General features: G+C 32.8%; 2 protein-coding genes across 3 annotated transcripts in view; one reads left to right on the forward strand and one right to left on the reverse strand.

The window, feature by feature from the left end:
- Window positions 1-12,636, forward strand: part of LOC105186979 (ras-related and estrogen-regulated growth inhibitor) — a 38,034-nt gene extending 25,398 nt beyond the window's left edge. Inside the window, exon 4 of one of the 2 annotated variants that reach the window (XM_025304024.1) lies at window positions 12,507-12,636. In XM_025304024.1, the coding sequence (XP_025159809.1) occupies window positions 12,507-12,557 (51 nt within the window). In that variant the 3' untranslated portion in view covers window positions 12,558-12,636. Of the gene's footprint in view, window positions 1-925; window positions 1,469-12,506 lie in introns of those variants that run through there. The other variant, XM_025304023.1, reaches the window with a different exon arrangement.
- LOC105186971 (Bardet-Biedl syndrome 2 protein homolog) lies at window positions 1,238-20,011 on the reverse strand. The gene is made up of 11 exons (XM_011147517.3): window positions 19,556-20,011; window positions 18,736-18,855; window positions 18,482-18,670; window positions 18,207-18,389; window positions 14,708-14,930; window positions 9,223-9,434; window positions 8,971-9,141; window positions 6,612-6,716; window positions 6,200-6,512; window positions 3,705-3,959; window positions 1,238-1,611 (listed from the first exon to the last, which is right to left on the reverse strand). Exons 1-11 carry the CDS (start codon window positions 19,778-19,780, stop codon window positions 1,517-1,519), a joined length of 2,091 nt encoding a protein of 696 aa, XP_011145819.1. The 5' UTR covers window positions 19,781-20,011; the 3' UTR covers window positions 1,238-1,516.
- Between the last annotated feature and the right edge of the window lie 71 nt (window positions 20,012-20,082).

A 20,082-nucleotide genomic window follows, 5' to 3' on the forward strand; every position in this document is an offset into this window, starting at 1 on the left:
TCAAGGCAGGCAGTGTGCGAGTATATTTTCGAGTGATTATCTACACATTGTAATAACGATCAGGAGTGAACTGGCATATCTCAGAACCCGGATGATTTCACAGAGTGCTATAATTCTAAACGAACACAGTAAATTCCAAAGAATAATCTCCAGATATAATTGCAACGCGAAATCGTTGCAGAATCTATGACGTAGCTACATCCAATTTAATTTTTGCGGTCGTCAAAATACTTAATTTTACATAACCGCTTGATGGAGTTGTGTTGTGTCTGAAGAGGTACCACAAATATACGAAATATAGTTCGCGAAAAATCAAATTTGATAATATGGATAACATGTTTGATATACGCGCCCGTATAGATGCAAAGAAGTATTGTAAAAAAATATACAAAATAATTATTTAGGAAAATCAGGTTCGATTTTTCTCTGAATTAATATTTTGCATATTAGTTTCATTTACGATATAACGGGGAAAGATTTTGAACAATTAAAAATATAGCAATAGTCGGCTAGACGATAAGAACGGGAATAATTTAAATCGAAAACGTTTGGATAAAAATATTTAATACATTTATCTTAAAATTCGGTACTAACTGATTCGGTTATTATCAAATTCGATAATTATCGATTGTCGATAATAACACGTATTTAAATCATATTTTTTCGAATATGAATTGATTTTTATCGATCCATTACTTCTTAAATACCAACGAATTATGCAAACATCCTCAATAAAATAATAGTCTTTTGTCATGTGTTTCGCGCACACTTACGCATAAAATAGAAAAAAGAAAGACAGAGAAATACGATGACATGAGCAGTAACGCTACAAATATTTTTCTTCTTTCTATTTAATGTGTTACACGTGGCAGATAATCTAGTCTTTCTGCAATAACGGGCTTTGCCGGTTATTTTTATTCGACAGGTCATGGCCGTATTTATGAACATATTAAGACTATTGACGGAACTGCCCGCCACCCCGGGAAATCAGCCGACATCTTTCAGAACGAGAGCTTGTACAGACGGATCCATCAACACATATCGCCGGTCTTCTCCCCCTCCTACGAATAGAAGGTTCAGCATCTCCGCACGAGGCAATTTACTGTAATCTTCAGATTTCTCTCTCAGAGAAGAGAGGAATCGCCATATATAATTTGTAACACTGTTTTATCATAATTTATTTTGCTAGAAATAGAGAAAATGCCATATTGCATAGTAATCGTTTTAATAAAACTGGTGGTTTAATAAAATCGGTTTAATAAAACTGTATTTATACAAATGAGTTACTTGCGTACTCTTTTATAATTTTAGTTCTTATTGATAGCAAAATATATCAACCGGTATTCTAATCATATATTTTTCGATTGATTTGCAATACAAATTTTTTTCAATGGTAACGTCGAACGGCACTATAGTTTAAAATTCGACGGTTTTAGATGTACTAAATTTTCTTTGAAAAAAAAAAAAACAGATAAAGAGAAAACAATAAATAATAAATATCTTACACTATTCGAAACTATCCGTGTCTTATCGCGAACACTAGAGCTTTTGGGTTTTCATCTTGTATCGCCGTTCTGCAGCGTGTCACCGTGTTGGAAGCAGCTTTTCCGACTATAAGAATTTATATAAAACAATATTATTCCTGTGCAATATTATAGATTAATTCAGAAGTCTTTTATAGTATATATCTTTTATTTGTCGGTGTATTTCTATTTGCAAAATGCTTTGTTTATAGCATAATAAATTGCATTATTTAGTTTATAAGTCCTTAAAGTAGGACCTACTAGAGAGACAGAAAACTGATCAGATAGTAACAGTCGCGGAGTTTAATTTAATTAAAACAGATCTCTGTCGTACGTCGATCAAATACTTTAGTGTAAAGTATCTCAACTTTTGTTTTTATTATCGTTTCCTTATACAACTTTTTTACACATATTCTTTAATAATCGTCTACGAAATTTTAATATCACAATATACTACGTATCGTCATATATTATATGTGTATCTGTGCTTTTGATTAAGAGGTTGAGTTTTGGTCTCTAGCAATAGATACGTTTTAGCAACAAGTTAATGGTTAGTACGAATGTTGAAATCTGGCAACACTAAAAGATTTAACATTTCTTTATGATATATGACAGTTTGTGCGCTATTGTTACTGATAGTTTCATTGTTTATACGCGTTTAAAATTGTACAAAATTGCGTTTTTTACATTCATTATTTCTTCTGCTTGATTTGAAAAATCGGCAACTAAAGCTCATGAAATATTTGTTATAACTTATGGCGACCAAGTTCCATCTTTTCAACTGTATTTCAACTGTAAATTTTGGTTTCAACGATTCAAAAGTGGTGATTTCGATTTGAGTGACAAAGAACGTATTGATCAACCAAAAATTTAAAAGATTCTAAATTGCAAGCATTATTGAATGAAAACACCGCTCAAACGGAGAAATAATTAGCTCAATAATTCAACGTCGATAAATCAACAATTTCTAAACGCCTACACGCCATGGGAAAAATTCAAACGAAAGACAAATGGGTTCCACATAAATTCAGTGAAGGCGCCATTGCAAATTGTTTAAATATCGTCATGTTTTTGCTTGCCAGACAGAACGAAGAGTTTTTGTGGCGAATTGTAACTGGATAAAAAGTGGATTTATTTTGATAATCGAAAGCGAAAAAAATTATGGATTGATCCAGGACAACCATCAACAGCGATACTAACGGAACATTCTCGATCATAAAGCAATGCTCTTATCTCATATGCTCATATTTGGTAGGATAAGTGTACTATGTAGTGTACTATGAGATTCTAAAACCGAATGAAACAGTTACGAGGGAGAGATACCAGCAACGATTGAATAAATTGAATGATGAATTGATGCAAAAAAAGCCAGCGATAGCCAGCAATAGACGCAACGTGATTCTTTTGCACGATAATACTCGTTCACATGTTGCTTCAATCGTTAAACAAATATTGTTAAAGCTCGAATAGGAAATCCTTCCATACCCAGTGTATTCTCCAGACTTAGCACCATCTGATTACCATTTATTCCAATCGATGCACCACGCTTTGGCAGATACACACTTCAATAATTACGAAAATGTGCAAAAATGGGTGTCTAATTGGATTGCTTCGAAAGATAGATCGTTCTATCGACGCGGAATCGTTATGTTGCTAGAAAGATGTGAAAAAGTCACAGCTAACAGAAAATATTTTTATTGATGTAAATTTAACTATTTCCTTAAAATAAAGATAAAAATATTGACGAAATAAGGCCAGAATTAATTCAACCTCCTAATTAAAAGAATAAATATAAAGTTTATTTTTCCTACGTAATGCATTTTATTTTTCATAAAATTAATCTCAATGCTCTTTATAAGATACTCAAAAAAATATGACGAGAAAAATTAAATATTAAGAAATAAAGTGTCATTAAATAAGTTTGGATCATAGAGAGCTATTTCGACATTAAAAAATTCTTTTTCATAAATGAAATCCTAAAATCAATATTTGCCTCTCTAGGGACGATATTATTTTCCTATTGAGAATATCCTTGAATAATACTCTTTAGTTTTTTTTAACCTAATAAAATTTATATTTATTACAATATTAACACGTATTTAATACTTATAAAAGAAGACTTTTGAATTAACCTAATAATCCTAACAAGTAAATTTGTATGCATATATTTGAAAACCTTACCCCTAAGTCTTGCTGCATGTTGTACACCAATATTTAATTCTTTTAAGCTGGCTGCGAGCTCCCGATGACTGTTAAGTCGAATCTCGTGTTCACGGATCAGATCACCATTAATATTCTTTAATTGACTTAGTCTTTTGCGCATGTCTTCGACATTTTCGAGAATTCTAGCATCTTCCAGGCGAATCACAATATTTTTTAGAAGAGTCGCACTGCCTGCAGCTTCCGCTTGAAGTCGCGCGTCAACTTCCTTTAAGCCTGAATACATCACAATAATATCGTAACATTGAAAATTCAACAAGAATTAATGTTAATTTAATTTTATACAGGATGTCCCATTTTATAAAACATACCTCGATAATTCTTCAAGCATTTTCAGCAAAAATGTTTCGGATAAAAGTTGTAGGGATCACTGATCGGCGAGAGCCATCGACCAGCGATCTTGAACTTGACCTTGAAGTCGATTTTCAAGGACAGGTCAAGGTCAACTTAATTTTTTTAAATGGAAATCGCCATTTTTTAATATATCATCTTTTTCTACCAATTAATTTGAACAACTGTCTGAAACATTTTTTTATTTATCTAACATGTTTTGAGATATTTAAAGAAAACTTGATGACTTTTCAATACTTAACTTACGATATCTCGCTAACTATTTGTCGGAAGAAAAAATGGTACCAGACTTTTTTACTCTATTTGGTCTCAAGAACATATTGTTACAATAGTTCCCTAACTTTTGTTAACTTATTGACTTTTGGAAATTTCAAAATCAAATTAACAAAAGTCAGGGTGCTATTGTAACAATATATTCTTGAGACAAAGTAGAATAAAAAAGTTTAATTGCATTTTTGCTTCCGATAAATAGTTGGCGAGACATCGTAAGTTAAATATTGAAAAATTGTTCCGAGTTTTCCTTAAATATCTCAAAAAATATTAGGCAAATAAAAAATGTTTCAGACAAAAGTTATTAAAATTAATTGATAGGAAAAGATGATATAATAAAAAAATGAAGGTTTTCATTTAAAAAAATTAAGTTGACCTTGACCTGACCTTGAAAATCGACTTCAAGGTCGCCGGTCGATAGCCCCCAGTGACCCCTATAACTTTTGTCCGAGACATTTTTGCTAAAAATGCTTCGTTGAAGAATTATCGAGATGCGTTTTTCAAAATGTGATATCCTGTATAGCTGAGTATCTCAGATATTTTGATAACCAAGTTTTTCATTAGATTATCTGAGGATCCAAGTATTCTCCAAATTATTCAAATACTCGATGATTCGATTATTTCCCTGACAACACACGATTTCCTAGAAATGTCCTGAGAATATTCCGTTGAGACGTTCTCAGAACGTCTTCAGAACGTCCTCTGTGTTGTTAGGGTTATTCTTATTACTATTTCTTCTTATTCATTTTTCAAGTCATGTCATGCATTTTATATCAAGATAAGTCAAAAAAAGGATAAATTATAAAATATTTAGTTTTCTCTCTCACATATACACTGCTCAAAAGAATTATGACATAGATAATTTATTGCCGAAAATTGACCAACTTTGATTGGCGATTATTTCACGAAAAATTATTGTAGATTAACGATTTTTTTTCAAAATGAAACTTGAAGTCTCTATTTTAAGAATGTATCTATTTTTTGTATGCGATGCACCGCTACCTCTATAACCCCTGACATCTGAGGGCATGTTTGGTATATTGAAAATTGCAAAGTTTGACGGAGTGCACGGACGTGGATAATTTTTTTTCGGGGACGCCGTTTGCATCATCATAAAGTTCAAATCTTTCCCTTCAATTTGAAAAAAATGAAGTCGCTACAATTTTTTTTCGCAAAGTTACAGCCCCTCAGAAATAATGATATTTTTGAAGGGCTGTAACTTTGCGAAAAAAAAGTTGTAGGGACCCCTTCTTTTTTTCTTCTTTTTTCAAATTGAAGGGGAAGATTTGAACTTTATGATGCAAACGGCGTCCCTGAAAAACAATTGTCCATGTGCGTGCATTCCGTCAAAATTTGCAATTTTCAATATACCAAACATGCCCTCAGATGTCAGGGGTTACAGAGGTAGCGGTGCATCGCATGCAAAAGATAGAGATACATTCTTAAAATAGAGACTTCAAGCTTCATTTTGAAAAAAAAATCATTAGTCTACAATAATATTTCGCGAAGTAATCGCCAGTCAAAGTTGGTCAATTTTCGGCAATAAATTATCTATGCCATAATTCTTTTGAGCAGTGTACATACATATTTCAGAATATGTTAAAATAAAATTAACAAAAGTGACTAATTTTTTGTTGATTTTATTTTAAATAGTACGTGTATGTGTGTGTATGTGCGCGCGTATGTGTGCATATGAATCAAAGCAAATGTATTTACATAAAAAAATATAATTTTTTAAAACGATTTTTTCTTGATTCGATGTACTTGGATAATATCTGCGAGTTTGGGCACTCAAATATAAAATACCAGATTATATTGGCAGCAATAAAAATTACCCTTAACACGCTCCAACGCATCCAGCATTTTACTCTCTTCCGCCGGGAATGTCGCTTCAGAATTCAATTCCCTGACGCCCAGATACATTGCGAGAGACTGAATGATGTCGCCGGCGAACGTCGAGTCGTCTGTCTGGATGGTCACCTTCCCGGTGGCGTTTGATTTGAAACAGTGCACTTTGTCGTCGCGCATGCCACGCAGCCATATTTCGATGCAGCCGGCATTCGAACCGCTCTCTGCGACCTCCAGTTCCTCACCCAGGATAAGACTCTGATTCAACCAAATGGCGATACGCTGCGGTCTTTCGGCAACCTACAGCTTACAAATATTTTGCGATACTAATGTAGTGTATTGAGTTTCCTCTGGATATCATTTTGACAATGAGTCAAAACTCGAAACGTATTGACTTACGTCCGCTACGACGCCATTATTCAATAATTCTTCTGGGATTTGTTGCGGTCTCGGGATAAATTCGTACATACAGAATCTCGGTAATTGTCGTGTTATTTCGAAGACCTGTCGAATATTACAGAATAATAAAAAATTTGAAGTACGCATTGCAGAATTAAACAACGGCGCGGACGGTAGAAACAGGAATGATTTACGGATCCTGTTTGTCGGTCATGGTTATAATGACGCTAGAAACAAAAAAGAATATATGCCCAAAATTCTTCTATAAAGTATATTAAAAGAAAAATATATGTCTATAAATACACATACATAAAATGACACTTGCAATTAACTGAGCAGATTTATAAAATACTTAAAAAATTTTTTTTATTTGAATAATCAATAAAGATAAAATCGACGTAGTATTAAATTAAACAATTAAAAAATAGTTAAAATATTAATCAAATGTTACGTTCATTGTAGAACTATTTGTACTCGTGGAATAAAAGAAGATCAAAATTTGCCAAATAATGTTATTAGAGTAAAAAATTTTTGGAACACTTTATAAATCTATTCAATCTCGATTATCAGTTTATTAACATATATTAACATATATTAACATGTATTTTCTTATTTCTAATGTCATTGAAAATGAAAATGACGGCGAAGAATCAATGACGTGTATAACTAGACCAAGCATTCGATCAGCTATAAACGAGGAGGGTGAAGCCGGAAGCTGGCAGTTTACGACAGAATGAGAACGTTGCACGGCATCAAAATCTTTCTCACTCTATCCTATAGAATACTATAGACTGTCAAAAGCAATATGGCGCGGTACGAACCACATAAGTTATGTGAATATTGAGTGCAAAGATATACATTGAGCAGTTTTCGCTATTGTATTATTCTGATACTTATTTTTCTAATATATATTTCATATACTTAATATTTACACGATTTAATGCAAATATACACATTCAACATCCACATTATTCACGTCATTCGTCGTTTGACAACTGTAGAATAGAGTGAGAAAGTACGAGGATAGTCCCAAAAGTACCTGACCTAACAAAGAAAACACAAAAAATTTGGGAAAAAATATCTTTGTTTCTCTACATAGTCTCCTTTTAGCTAAATACACTTTTCCCAACGATGTTCAATAGCTTCGATACCCTGTTTATAGTGGGAATCGTCGAGCTCCTCAAAATAGCCATCAAGCCACCTTGGTCCATTGTTTTGACTGTTCCTTCGTCTCAGGTGTAAAATGATGGACCCATGTTTCACCCATGGTTATGAATCGACGCAAAAACTCGGCTTTATTGCTGCGAAACTTCGCCAAACACTCGATTGAAACATCCTCACGACGCTGTTTTTGTTCCAATCGCGGCATCCATCTTGCGCACAGCTTTCTCATGTCCAAATTTCCAGTCAATATACGATGTACAGCACTTTTTGAAATGCCTACCATGTCTGCTAACTCGCGTACTTTCAGTCGACGGTCATCCAATACCATTTTGTGGATTTTCTTCACCATTTCTGGCGTGGTCACCTCATTTGGTCGACCACTGCGATATTCGTCTTGGCAGCTCGTACGGCCTCGTTTAAACTCTGCCACCCAATATTTTACTGTTGTAAACGAAGAAGCAGACTCCCCCAGAGTAGAATCTAGCTCCGTTTTGATATTGGTTGGACTGAGGCCTTTCAAATGAAAGTATTGTATCACATAACGATGACCAATTTTTTCCATGTTTACAAATTCACTGAGAGCGTTCATTATTGATGGCTGCCAAACAAATACTAAACAATGTAGCGTCGTCAAACTTAAGCTTTATAAGGTTGGTACTTTCTACTATAGTCATTCTTTTCAAACAACAACCGCTATCTATACGTCAGGTCAGGTACTTCTGGGACTACCCTCGTATTAATCACGTAAGTTTGACAGTAAACAACTTTAGGAAAATAGTATATATATCATGTCAAAATATTCATCACCAAAATATATGATATCGATAACTCTACATATTATGTAATTATTAATTATTTATGCTTATAATATATATTTAATTTGCTATATATATATTTAATTTGCTAATGCAGATATATATATATATATATTTGCATTCAATGTTCACATGATTTACGTAGTCATACATATTACTTTTGACAGTCTATAGGATAGAGTGAGAGAGGTTTGATGTCATGCAACATTCTCACTCTGTCGTAAACTGCCAACTTCCGGCTTCATCTCCCTCGAGGGAATGTTTGGTCTAGTTATATACGTCGTTGCAAAGAACCTTATGGGCTAGAACCTTATCAGAAACCTCACAAGCTTCTACGAATATTTATTGCAGAATTAAGCCAACGAAATATCATCGAATACCTGCAACAAATCGGCTCCAGGAGGTCCGACGTACACTTTCACGTGAATGTCTACAGGATCATTTTTAACAGGGTAAAGCGCGATCTCCAATTCGCCCTGTGGGCGATTGGGATGCGTCACCAATGTTTCGCCCTCGAAAACACCTTCAGCGAATACTATAGCGCAATGAACCTGGATGAAACTATCATTAGGCATTTGCAAAAAATCTCATGTTTTTAATTATAAATTTTAACTATAAATACAACGCATTACCAAAAGTCCAGGTCCAGCAGCAAGAGCAATGCGGGCCGCGCCTCTTTTCGTTAGCAAGCTGATCGCCAGTCTGGAGCCATGATACATATTGGAACCCATCGCGATTCTTTGACGTAATTCCATTTGGAGCGCTTGCTTCTTGGCCAATAATTCACGTACTACCTCGCCAGGCTCTGAAGCCTGCATTGCGGAGCCAGCACTGTATCCACGTACTGGAAAGTAACGCAGCAAGTAAGAGAATTAAACTTGAATACACAGGGTGTCCGGGATCTTTTGGAAACAAAAAATTATGAAGATTAATCAGATCAAACTGAGAAGAAACGTCAAGTACTATTTTGCAAAAATTGCAATAGTTATTGCAAACGTTATTAATGATTAAAAATTACATCTAAAAGTTCTTTTATTTGATAACTTAAAAATTTCTTATATGAAAAATGGTAAAGGACTTTTTTGTTTTTTATTTGTGACTATTGCGATTTTTGCAAAATGGTACATGATATTTCTTCTCAGTTTGATCTGATTAATTTTTACAATTTTTCATTTCAAAAGGATCATCATGTGTAACATGATGTTACTCTTAACTGCAAATATATAATGTGACAATTTATATACACGTATCATCAATCATGAAGGTCGATCTGACAAATCGTCGTCCTTTTTTTTCTATGTTATCTCATTTCCATTGTGTTTATCGTCAGTTTAGTTATAGGTGTAATAAAAGCTTAATAACAAAGTAACTTCGAGGTCAGAATGATTATTTGAAATGTGTTTAAAATGCAAATAAAATTTATCAGTCACGTTTGTCGAACGCGAATCGTGAATAAACATGATGTAGCGGGATATATATTATGCAGGGGACGTCACTAGAGTTCGAACATAAAAATGATCGAAAAAGTCGTTTATTACAAAAAAATATAAAAATACAAAGAAATGCTAGACCAAACTAAGAAAAAAATCAACTACTATTTTGCAAAAATTACAATAGTTATCAAGTTATTAATTATTGAAAATGACCATGTCTAGAGGCTCTTTTAATTAATAATTTGAAAATTTGCATATTTATTTGCAAAATGATAAAGGACTTTTTTGCTCGAAGTTACCTAATTTACAATTATATGACAGCTATTGCGCCTAGCGATATGATATATACATATAAGTATACTGAACTTTAAATCCTGAATTTTGAGCTTGTCGCTAGGCACAATAGCTGTCATATAACTGTAGATTTTGCAAATAAATAGCAGCAAGTATGCAAATTTTCAGTATGCAAGTTTTCCTTAAATATCTCAAAATATATTAAGCAAATAAAAAACTGTTTCAGACAAAAGTTGTTTAAATTAATTGGTAGAAAAAGATGATATAATAAAAAACCTGGGATTTCCATTTAAGAAAATTGATAATCAGTGAATATCTCGAAAGTGGCGCCATCTATAAACAAAATGCTATCGCTGTCCTATGTCCCTCTTTAAGCTAAACAACTTTTGTCTTAAGCAGTTTTCGATTTAACGCAGTGTTTCTAAGATATTTGAATAGGTACTTTGAAATGGGACACCCTGTATGTAATGAATTCAGTAAAAACTTCACATTAATAAACATGACCGATCTTACAATTCCATCGCTTGCGTCATAGTAGTTACGTCACATACTATAAAAATAGATACAAACTGCTCATAAATAAAAGTTTAATAACAAGTTACGTCGAAGTAAGAATTGTTATTTGAAGTAAAAAGCCACGTTGTCAGTCATTTTTGTCGAACGCAAATCGTAAATGTGATATGGAGGAGTACATGTTACATGTAGCAACAGTATATAGCAACAGTACAGGAGGTGGTATCATAAGAGTTTGAGTAGTTCAGTCCGTTCCATTGTTTCACGACATAACTACAAGTTTGTATGTATATATTGTTATGTTTAAAATTTCCTTCAATTATTATATTCCTTAAATTATTCTATCAATTAATATTTTTAATTCTTTAACATTAATTCTTTCAATTAATATATTTTTCATATTTCTTTGCTTATTTGTTTACTGTTCAATTCTATTCATTTTGTTACAGTATTGTAAGAAAATATTTCTTAATCGTTTATAATATTATATCATCTTTGTGGAACAGCAGCATAATATATATATCAAAAAATTTTGTCTGTATATTACAATGTTATTTTGTTTGTATATCACAATGTTATTTTGTTGAATTGGTTATCTGTTGATGCACATGTTTCACAAAGTTTATGGATTCACATTGATAAAAACGCATTTTTTTGCTGGGTATCTTTTTATACATGTTTAATATGCTTTTGCTTCAAATTTAGTACCTTTTTATTGTAAAGTTACATGTCCACAATAGCCTTATGCATCTTGCAGTTATCTCCAATGTAATTTGTATATCTTACGTCTTACTATTCAATGGATTGAACATTTTCTTTACTGCCTCAATTTCTATTCCTCCTGCTGAACCATAATTGGCTAAGCATTTTGCCTCGTTATCCTCAATCCATATTCCAAACTATATCTAACTATCTATCTAACTACCTATCTACATGTATGTCAAACTATCATTCATGCGTTTTTTTGCACATTTGCAAACGAATTGAATTTGGAAATTGCATTTGATAATGAAATCAATAACCTTGCTGATATATTTGCCAGTCAACGTTGTCATTCCAAATAAAGAGTTAAAAAACCTTTTCTCTTCCATGAGCCGTAACATGAGACTATCAAATTCATCAACAGTCTATTATGCAAAGAATTCGCTTCTTTTTCTTCTTCAACTGCCCTTTTCGTCAATAAATTAAAAACATTATATACGTAGTGTGCAGAGTTTGCAAGGCAGAATTATAAGCATTGATTGATTATCCTTAGCACAGATCCATGAATCCACAGAAAAAATTCAAATCTTCTTTCAAGATACTTAACAATCTCATTACCATGACAAATCGGTGATTAAAACAAAGGTTTGGTTATTGGTTTGATTGATTCTTGGGCATGAATCTATGATTTTCACGCCGCAAATGCAAATGATCGCGAAGATCATGCAAGTGAATTTTGAAACCAAGGTCGCAATGTCCACTTTCACCAAACTATACATCCTTCTTGCACTCTTAACACATTACCATCTGCGAAATTACCAGAAAAATTTACGAAGCGATAGCCGTGAAAAGCGGCAATGCTAAACGCATCTTCGCTCAAATACATTTCTATTGCTAACGTTCTCACAAACTCTGTTTTATCCTCGATGGTGTTCTAGTTATATTTTGTATCTTCTTGATCCATCTATCTTTAGATTACGCATCCGTACGGGCTGAGATTCGAACAACCATTGAACGACAAATGACAAGATGTCTTCTAAACTTCGTGCATGCACCTAGCTACTTCGAATACGTTATTGCATATTAAAACCAGTTTCAGTATTGACAAATTTTCCTGAGCTTTTTTATTTTTCTAAGGTTCGTATGTACGTTCCTACAGCTATTATGCAAAACTTATAACGAAACTTTGAAAGGTCTGGCGAATGCTCTGATTTTAATCTATGTGTACGTTGCTTTGAACAATAGGCTGTAACTTCCGTAATTTTTCGAATTTTTCGATGCAAATTTAAGAATAGATTTTTAAAAGTATATATTTTCAAAACATGCAAAAAACTGAATTTGTTGACCTTAGAGGGAAGACTATTTCCTTAATACTTTTGAAAAATCAAATATATTCTTTAACCTCTTGTTGTATGTTTTATTTTTAATGAATATATTCACAATAATTTTATGAAATACTAAACTATTATACTAAACTATTATACATTGTAGGAAAAAAATAATGTAATAAATAGCCATAGTAAGGTAAGTTACTATTGAAAAGTAATACGTTACGTAAAACATTTTGTTAATTTGAGAATTTTGAAATTTCCAAAGGTTTATAAGTGAACAAAAGTTAGGGCTATTATAACGATATATGTATTTTTGAGATTAAATAAAGTAAAAAAGTCTAGTACTATTTTTTTTTTCGACAAATAGCGAGATATTGTAAGTTCAATATTGAAAAAGTTACCAAGTTTTCCTTAAATATCTCAAAAAATATTAAACAATAAAATTCCTAACAATAAAACAATAAAACAATAAAACAATAAAATTGCCTTTCAGGCAAAAGTTGTTAAAATTAACTGATAGGAAAAGATGATATAATAAAAAATTGGGATTTGCATTTAAGAAAATTAGTGATCAGTGAATATTTCGAAAGTAGCGCCATCTGTAAACAAAATGCTATCGCTATCTTATATCCCCCTTCGAACCAAACTACTTTTGTCTCAAACATTTTTCGATCTAACGCAGTTTCTGAGATATTTGAGTAGATCTTTTAAAAAGGGGCACCATGCATATATTCTATATCGTGTTATTACTACTGTTATTAATGAAAAAAATTGTTACTAAGTCGTCACTGAGAAAAAGTTACTCGTGACAGTAACAGCAAAGTAAGTAACGTGTTATTTCCCAACTTTGTCTTTAATATTATCCAATTTATTTTATTGTATTATACATAGTGTTTCAGAAGGAATTGTAAATATTTTAGGAGAATATGGACTATTTCGAATAAAAAAGTTCATATAAACATGTGTCCAATTTTCAATAGGTGTGGTGATACGACTGTTTGAATGTTACTTATAAAAAGCCGCACAAAAGGTATTAAGGAAACATATAATATTTATTTATTGCATTTATTGATGATTTTGAAAAATTTTGAAAAATGGCACATGAATAATTTGCAACAGTTCAAAGTAATTATTAAAAAATTCTACCACAATTCACTTCTGTACATTTTTCAACTCTCTTGGCAATAGTATGTGTAGCTCTTCTGAGGTCTTAGCGTTCTTTTATGAGAGCAGCATTTGTTGCTCTCATAAATAATGTGAACCATCAATTCGTTTTTTATATTTATTTCATTTATATAGACTTCATTTTTCAGTCACTCCCACAGGTAATAATATAAAGAAGTAAGGTCTAGTAATTTCGGTGGCCAATGAACGTGACCTCCACGAGTCTTTAAACGACGAGTCCTCAGTGGAATTTTTCAACAATTACTTTAAACTGTTGCGAATTATTCATGTTTTATATCATTTAAATAAATGCAATCAATAAATCATTTGTTTTTGCTTAATACCTTTTGTAAGATTCTTTTATTAACATTCAAACAGCTGTATCTCCACACCCATTGAAAATTGAATACATATAGGAATTCATGTAGTTTACATGAACTATTTTACTCGAAATAATTTGTACTACCACCTAGAATATCTACAATTCTTCTTGAAACACCCTGCATAATTGTATATATATGTTGCACAAAATGGATATCGCATTTTCCAATAGCATTATATGCAATATTGGTTTACTTGGTAAATAAATTAAAATCAAAATGATAATCACTGTTATATCTTATAGCAACAAAAGCAATAGTCTCTGTTAATAATCTCTAAGATTATTATTAAATTCATACCTTCACCATTAATGGAAACCACTACCAAATCAGGTTTACCCGTTCTTCGATAATCGGCTTCTACTATACCCGCTACACCAAAAGACAATTGTATTTTAAATATGACTTCGCCGGTATTATATATTCTTGTGTCCACTTTTCCAGTACTCCAACCGGTGATGAGTTCTGGTACTCCATCGCCGTTAATATCGAAAGTTCCTATAGACACAACTTTGTGCTTCGACTGTAAAACAGATTTCAAAAATCCAATTGTTTCAAATCAAATCCCAAAGTGTTAGCAATATGCTAACAGACAGATTGGCAGCAGAAATTGAATAAGATTTGGGATATGTTTTATTTAAATATTTAAATGGTCTTAGAAAGATAAATCTTGTTCAGTCTCTACTGTAAATCCGTCAGCAAACTACTGATAAAATTTGCAGCAAATATTCTAAAATACAAAGTCTATTTTTGCAGATTTGGCTATCTATTAGATCGTTAAATATGAAATGTCCGATTTCCTTAAGGGGGAACACCACTGTGACGGGCCCAAAAAGGTACCTTTTCACGAATATTTTTTAACATTTAATGAATTATTTAAGGATTGAGGAAAGAATATGTTATTAAGAACACTTTGAAGTAATTTTATACAAATTTTTATTAAAAAATAATAAAAATTGACAAAGATGTATACAACAAAATGCCGGTCCGTAAAAAATTCTGCTTTCAACGGTGGAATCGATATCTCTAGCATAAAAAAAAATCAAATATTTTCTTAATCTGCATAAATGTAGTTTTCACGAAGTGTAACCGTTTTTTTTTTAATTAATTTTTTTCAAAATAGCGGCATGTTAAAAAAACCTCGACTTTTCCCAAATTTTTTCTTCACTCAAAGGGTTTTAAAAAATAGTAATTTTCAAATTAAAAAAACGGCTACGCTTAACGTTAGCCACTGTGATTACAAAAATTTTCGATAAAAAATGTTTACGATCGGACTATTAGTGTCCGAGTTATCGATAATATCAGTTCAGAAAAAGTCGTTTCGAGAAAAACGCGATTGAAAGTACATGTTTTGTTCATAAAAAATAAAAACTTTTTACTTATTAAATTTCATGAATTCCGTGCTCATAAGATTCTCCCCTATCATCATTCTTGCAGTTTTTCAATTTTTATGGCTATTATTGTTAGCGCGTCTCTCGGCGGTGCGCACATGGCTCTCATTCCGCTTAGTACAATAGGCGTGTAGAGTCAATCCAATTTCAATGCCAAGTAGCTCTAGTATTTTCAATGTTGCCCGTGTATCCTCGTTAAAGATTATTATTGAAACAAGGTAATTTCGACAACGATAGCATAGCTTGGATTTGATTTTAGTGCTAGTTGCCACGCTAATGAATTGAAACATTCATTATTGTTTTGTGTAAATCTATCGGCGTATCTCTTCAATAATTCTTCCTTCGATTTCGTCTTCATAAATAGCAAGAATGGCTTCAGCAACATCTTCAGGAAGTGGTGGTTTATTGACGAATATATTATGTATGTTTGATACTAATTGACATTAAATTTTGACCGTTAGAAGGTTCTAGCAAGATTTTTGTTGCATTATAAGTCATTATAAGTCAACATAAAGGGAATTTGACAAAAGAGAGGAGACTGAAATTCCCCCGAACAAAACAGGTACTCAACCTGTACGGTCAGCTGGGACCGGCTGTACTACCTGCTCCCACTTAAAAAGCTATAACTTCATCATTTTTGCGAATTTTGACATAAAAATTTGTAGACATATTCTTGAAAGTATGTACTTTAAATGTACTTTAAATGTACTTTAAATGTACTTAAATGTACTTTAAAAAGATGCCATAAGAAAAAAATCGATTTTTTTGACCTTTCATAGTGATGTTCCCCCTTAAGTTACTAAGTTCGATAGTCGATATCTCAGACATTTCATTTTTATAGATCTTGGTTTTTTTGTTGTGAAGGTACATCATCACTTTCAAACACATGTTTTGGTTTATAATTATCTTTCGAGTTGTCTTTATTACAACAATTTTTGTATAACCATGGGTAAGTCAAAAGTTCGTGTTATTTTCGAATATGAGTTTTGTCGTGAAACCAATGCAACGCAGACAACTCGAAATATCAATGAAGTGTTTGGTGAAGATGGGGCTAATGAACATACAGTACGCCGATAGTTCGAGAAGTTTCGTTCTAGCGATTTTAATCTTGAAAATGAGTTACGTGGGAGACCTAAAACTGAAGTGGATAATGAAAGCTGAAAACTATAAACTGTAAACTGAAAACTGGAAGCGGATATATCTCAAACTACAAATTAGCAATAAGGTTTAATTCCAACTTACTATTCCAACAATATTGAATCCTACAATATTGGATCATTTGAAACAAATCAGCAAGGTAAAGAAGTTAAAGAGTTCTATATGAATTAAACGAGCGTCAGAAGAGAAATCGTCTATAAGCTTGCCTTTCTTTATTATCACGATATAAAGGCGAACCATTTTTACATCGTATTGTTATGTGTGATGAAAAATGGATTCTTTTTGACATTCGCAAGCGTTTGGCACAATTGTTGGATACAGATGAAATACCAAAACATAGTCCGAAACCGAATATTCACAAAAGAAAGCTAATGATGTCTGTTTGGTGGTCCAGCGCTGATATTATTCACTATAGCTTCATGAAACTTAGTCAATCAATTACAGCGCATGTCCATTGCAACTGGACGAAATGATGAGGATGCTTGCAATTAAGCAGCCGAGATTGGTCAGTAAAGACAGGCCAATCCTCTTGCAAGACAACGCTCGACCACATGTCGCACAAACAATGTTGTTCAAATTACAGGAGCTAGACTTGGAAACTTTCTGTCACCCATCAAGGTATTTACCAGACCTTATACGTACTGACTACCATTTCTTCCAGGCACTGGACCACTTCTTGCAACGAAAAATATTCAATTTTCAACAAGCTGTGGAGACGCTTTCAACGCTTTTCGCGATTTCATCGTCACCCGTTTCTCAGGCTTTTTCGCTGCTGTTATAAATAAGCTACCGTTAAGATAGCAGAATTGTGTTGATAATTTAAGTGCATACTTTGATTAATTATACTATTTCTAGTTTGAGATATAATAAACCAAACTTTTAATTCGAAATCAAACTTTTCATATTTAATGACCTAATAGGATATCTGCATATATAGTTGCGGAATGTTAGTAGAAAATTATTGGAGGATTAGAAATTGAAAATAAAAGAAAGAATTACAAACAAAAAAATTTAATAATAATAAAGTGATGAAATATGGATACGAAAGATGAATATGACTTGCACTTGCGTCGATGATATGCAATATGGTACGCGATACGAAATATGGTTGCTTAAATGATTTACTTCAGTTATTCATAGAAGCATTATATTGGAAAGAATTGATCCATAATGGACGTGCGAATAGCATCGAGTAGAAATGTCAAATTAAAATTTACATGCACGATTTTGAGATATAAGTGAAATTTGACCTTAACTCGCCATAATCTTTGTCCTGCTTCATAGACACCAATAGTGCCATTTTCAACCGCATAAGCAAACTGCCTGTTCGGTAGATCGGTCAGAGCGACGATCGCCGCTGTTTCTTTAGTCTCCCAAAGCATCACATCCTCCTTTTGTACTTTGATTTCATAATCTGTCGTACCAGTCAGTAACTACGAAGTTAAAGCATTAGCTCGCAGGTAGACCTTCAAAATACTACCCAAGGGAGATGCATACATGCAATAACGCGTATAATAACATTCACCTCATTTTCTCCGTCGCCATCGAAATCAAATACTGCTAATGAAGTGACAATGCCTCCCATTACCGTCCAAAATATTTCCGTTCCTTGCACATCTAAAATTGTCACCGAACAATTGCCACCTACTACGACAACCTGATGCGGTAACCAGCCAACTTTAGCGATAATCATGCAATTAGCGCCGTCGGACATCTGAAATAATTAGAATCAGAAAAGAGAGCTTGCTATATTGCATACTTTCAAGCTACGGTTAATACCTCTTTGTAAAAGACATCAGCGTTGTCTTCAATGTGATAAGCAAGCACATGAGTAATGGTCCCGACCAAAAGAATGTCCCTCTCATCTTCCCCAAGACGGCCGGTACATATTGACTTCACCTAAGTGTAATTCTTCGTGAATAAAAGATACAAAAGGGAAATATAAACTAATGTTGTCGACTAATTGCAAACGATTATAGAGACCAACATAATAGTCCTAGCACACGTTATATTAAGAGCACCTCATCATGTAATCAAGTAATCAAGTATTCTTAAAAATTGATCACATTTAAAAGTCTTAAACTTTAGACATAGATAAAAATTTTATGTTTTAATAAATGATATAATAAATTGAACGCTCCACTCATAAATATAATACAAAGAAAATGTTATTAACATATTACACACAAATCAAGCAAAGAAACTGATAAAAGTTTTTTGTAAATACTTGATTATAAATACCGCTAATATTAAGTCACGATCGCTATAGTCTTCGAAATACACTAACGAGAAGTAATCACGGACTTGCCGAATTGGAGAACCTCAGGTTATATTTCTCCATATGTTTACTCAATCATCACTTTAGTTTAAGGCAATCTTCTAAATTATTGTTTATGGGTATTCTTAATAACATAATACAAATTATAACAATAATAAAATAACGCAACACAAGTTATATTTTTTACAACTTTCAATGAAAAAATATATATTTTATGTATTAGAGTATAACTTCATGTGTGAAAACTACTGTGTTGATCTGTGCATACATCTTTCGTGAAACTGAATAACTCATGAAATTTTAATTCTGACAAATTCAGACCTCGGTACCGATTTGAAGCTCCGCCAGCTCTCCACTCCACGATAATCTCTTATTGGATTGTTTATCGTCGGAGAAATTAATCTGCGGTTGTCTGTGGGGACTGTGCACCAAAATTGTACCGCCAGGCGTGGCAGCCGCGAGACATGCGTGAGACCCATCGAATTTTCCACTCACAACGAGACCCGCTTTTATGTGTTTCTGTATGTTTAACGAAAACTCTGCCATTCTGCTAGGTTACTACAGTAAGCTTTCACTAATGTTGTGCCACTACCACTGGCATGGTGATGGATTATTGATTTTCTACAGCTATAATACCATGTATTGTCATTTCGTCATATATAGAGTAAGTCTATTCAACGTGTTTAAAAGTGAACAATTTTAAAATGGGAAGAAATTAAATTAAACAACTAAATTTTTATCGATACGATAGATACAGTTTATGCTTGCGTCGAAAAATGCGATTACTCAAGTGATTTACATAAACTATTTATTTAGATTGTTTATTTTATCAGAAGTGTAATTATCAT

This window comes from Harpegnathos saltator, unplaced genomic scaffold (assembly GCF_003227715.2).
Source record: "Harpegnathos saltator strain DR-91 unplaced genomic scaffold, Hsal_v8.6 scaffold587, whole genome shotgun sequence".
In the NCBI taxonomy this organism is placed as follows: Eukaryota; Metazoa; Arthropoda; class Insecta; order Hymenoptera; family Formicidae; genus Harpegnathos; species Harpegnathos saltator.

What these genes read in the sequence shown, in the direction of transcription:
- LOC105186971 (XM_011147517.3), bottom strand. Translation starts at nt 19,780, where the DNA reads ATGGCAGAGTTTTCGTTAAACATACAGAAACACATAAAAGCGGGTCTC. An exon ending in ATGGCGACGGAGAAAATGAG is followed by an intron (nt 18,390 to 18,481) that starts GTGAATGTTATT and finishes TTAACTTCGTAG; the next exon opens with TTACTGACTGGTACGACAGA. An exon ending in CTGGAGCCGATTTGTTGCAG is followed by an intron (nt 6,717 to 8,970) that starts GTATTCGATGAT and finishes AATATTCGACAG; the next exon opens with GTCTTCGAAATAACACGACA.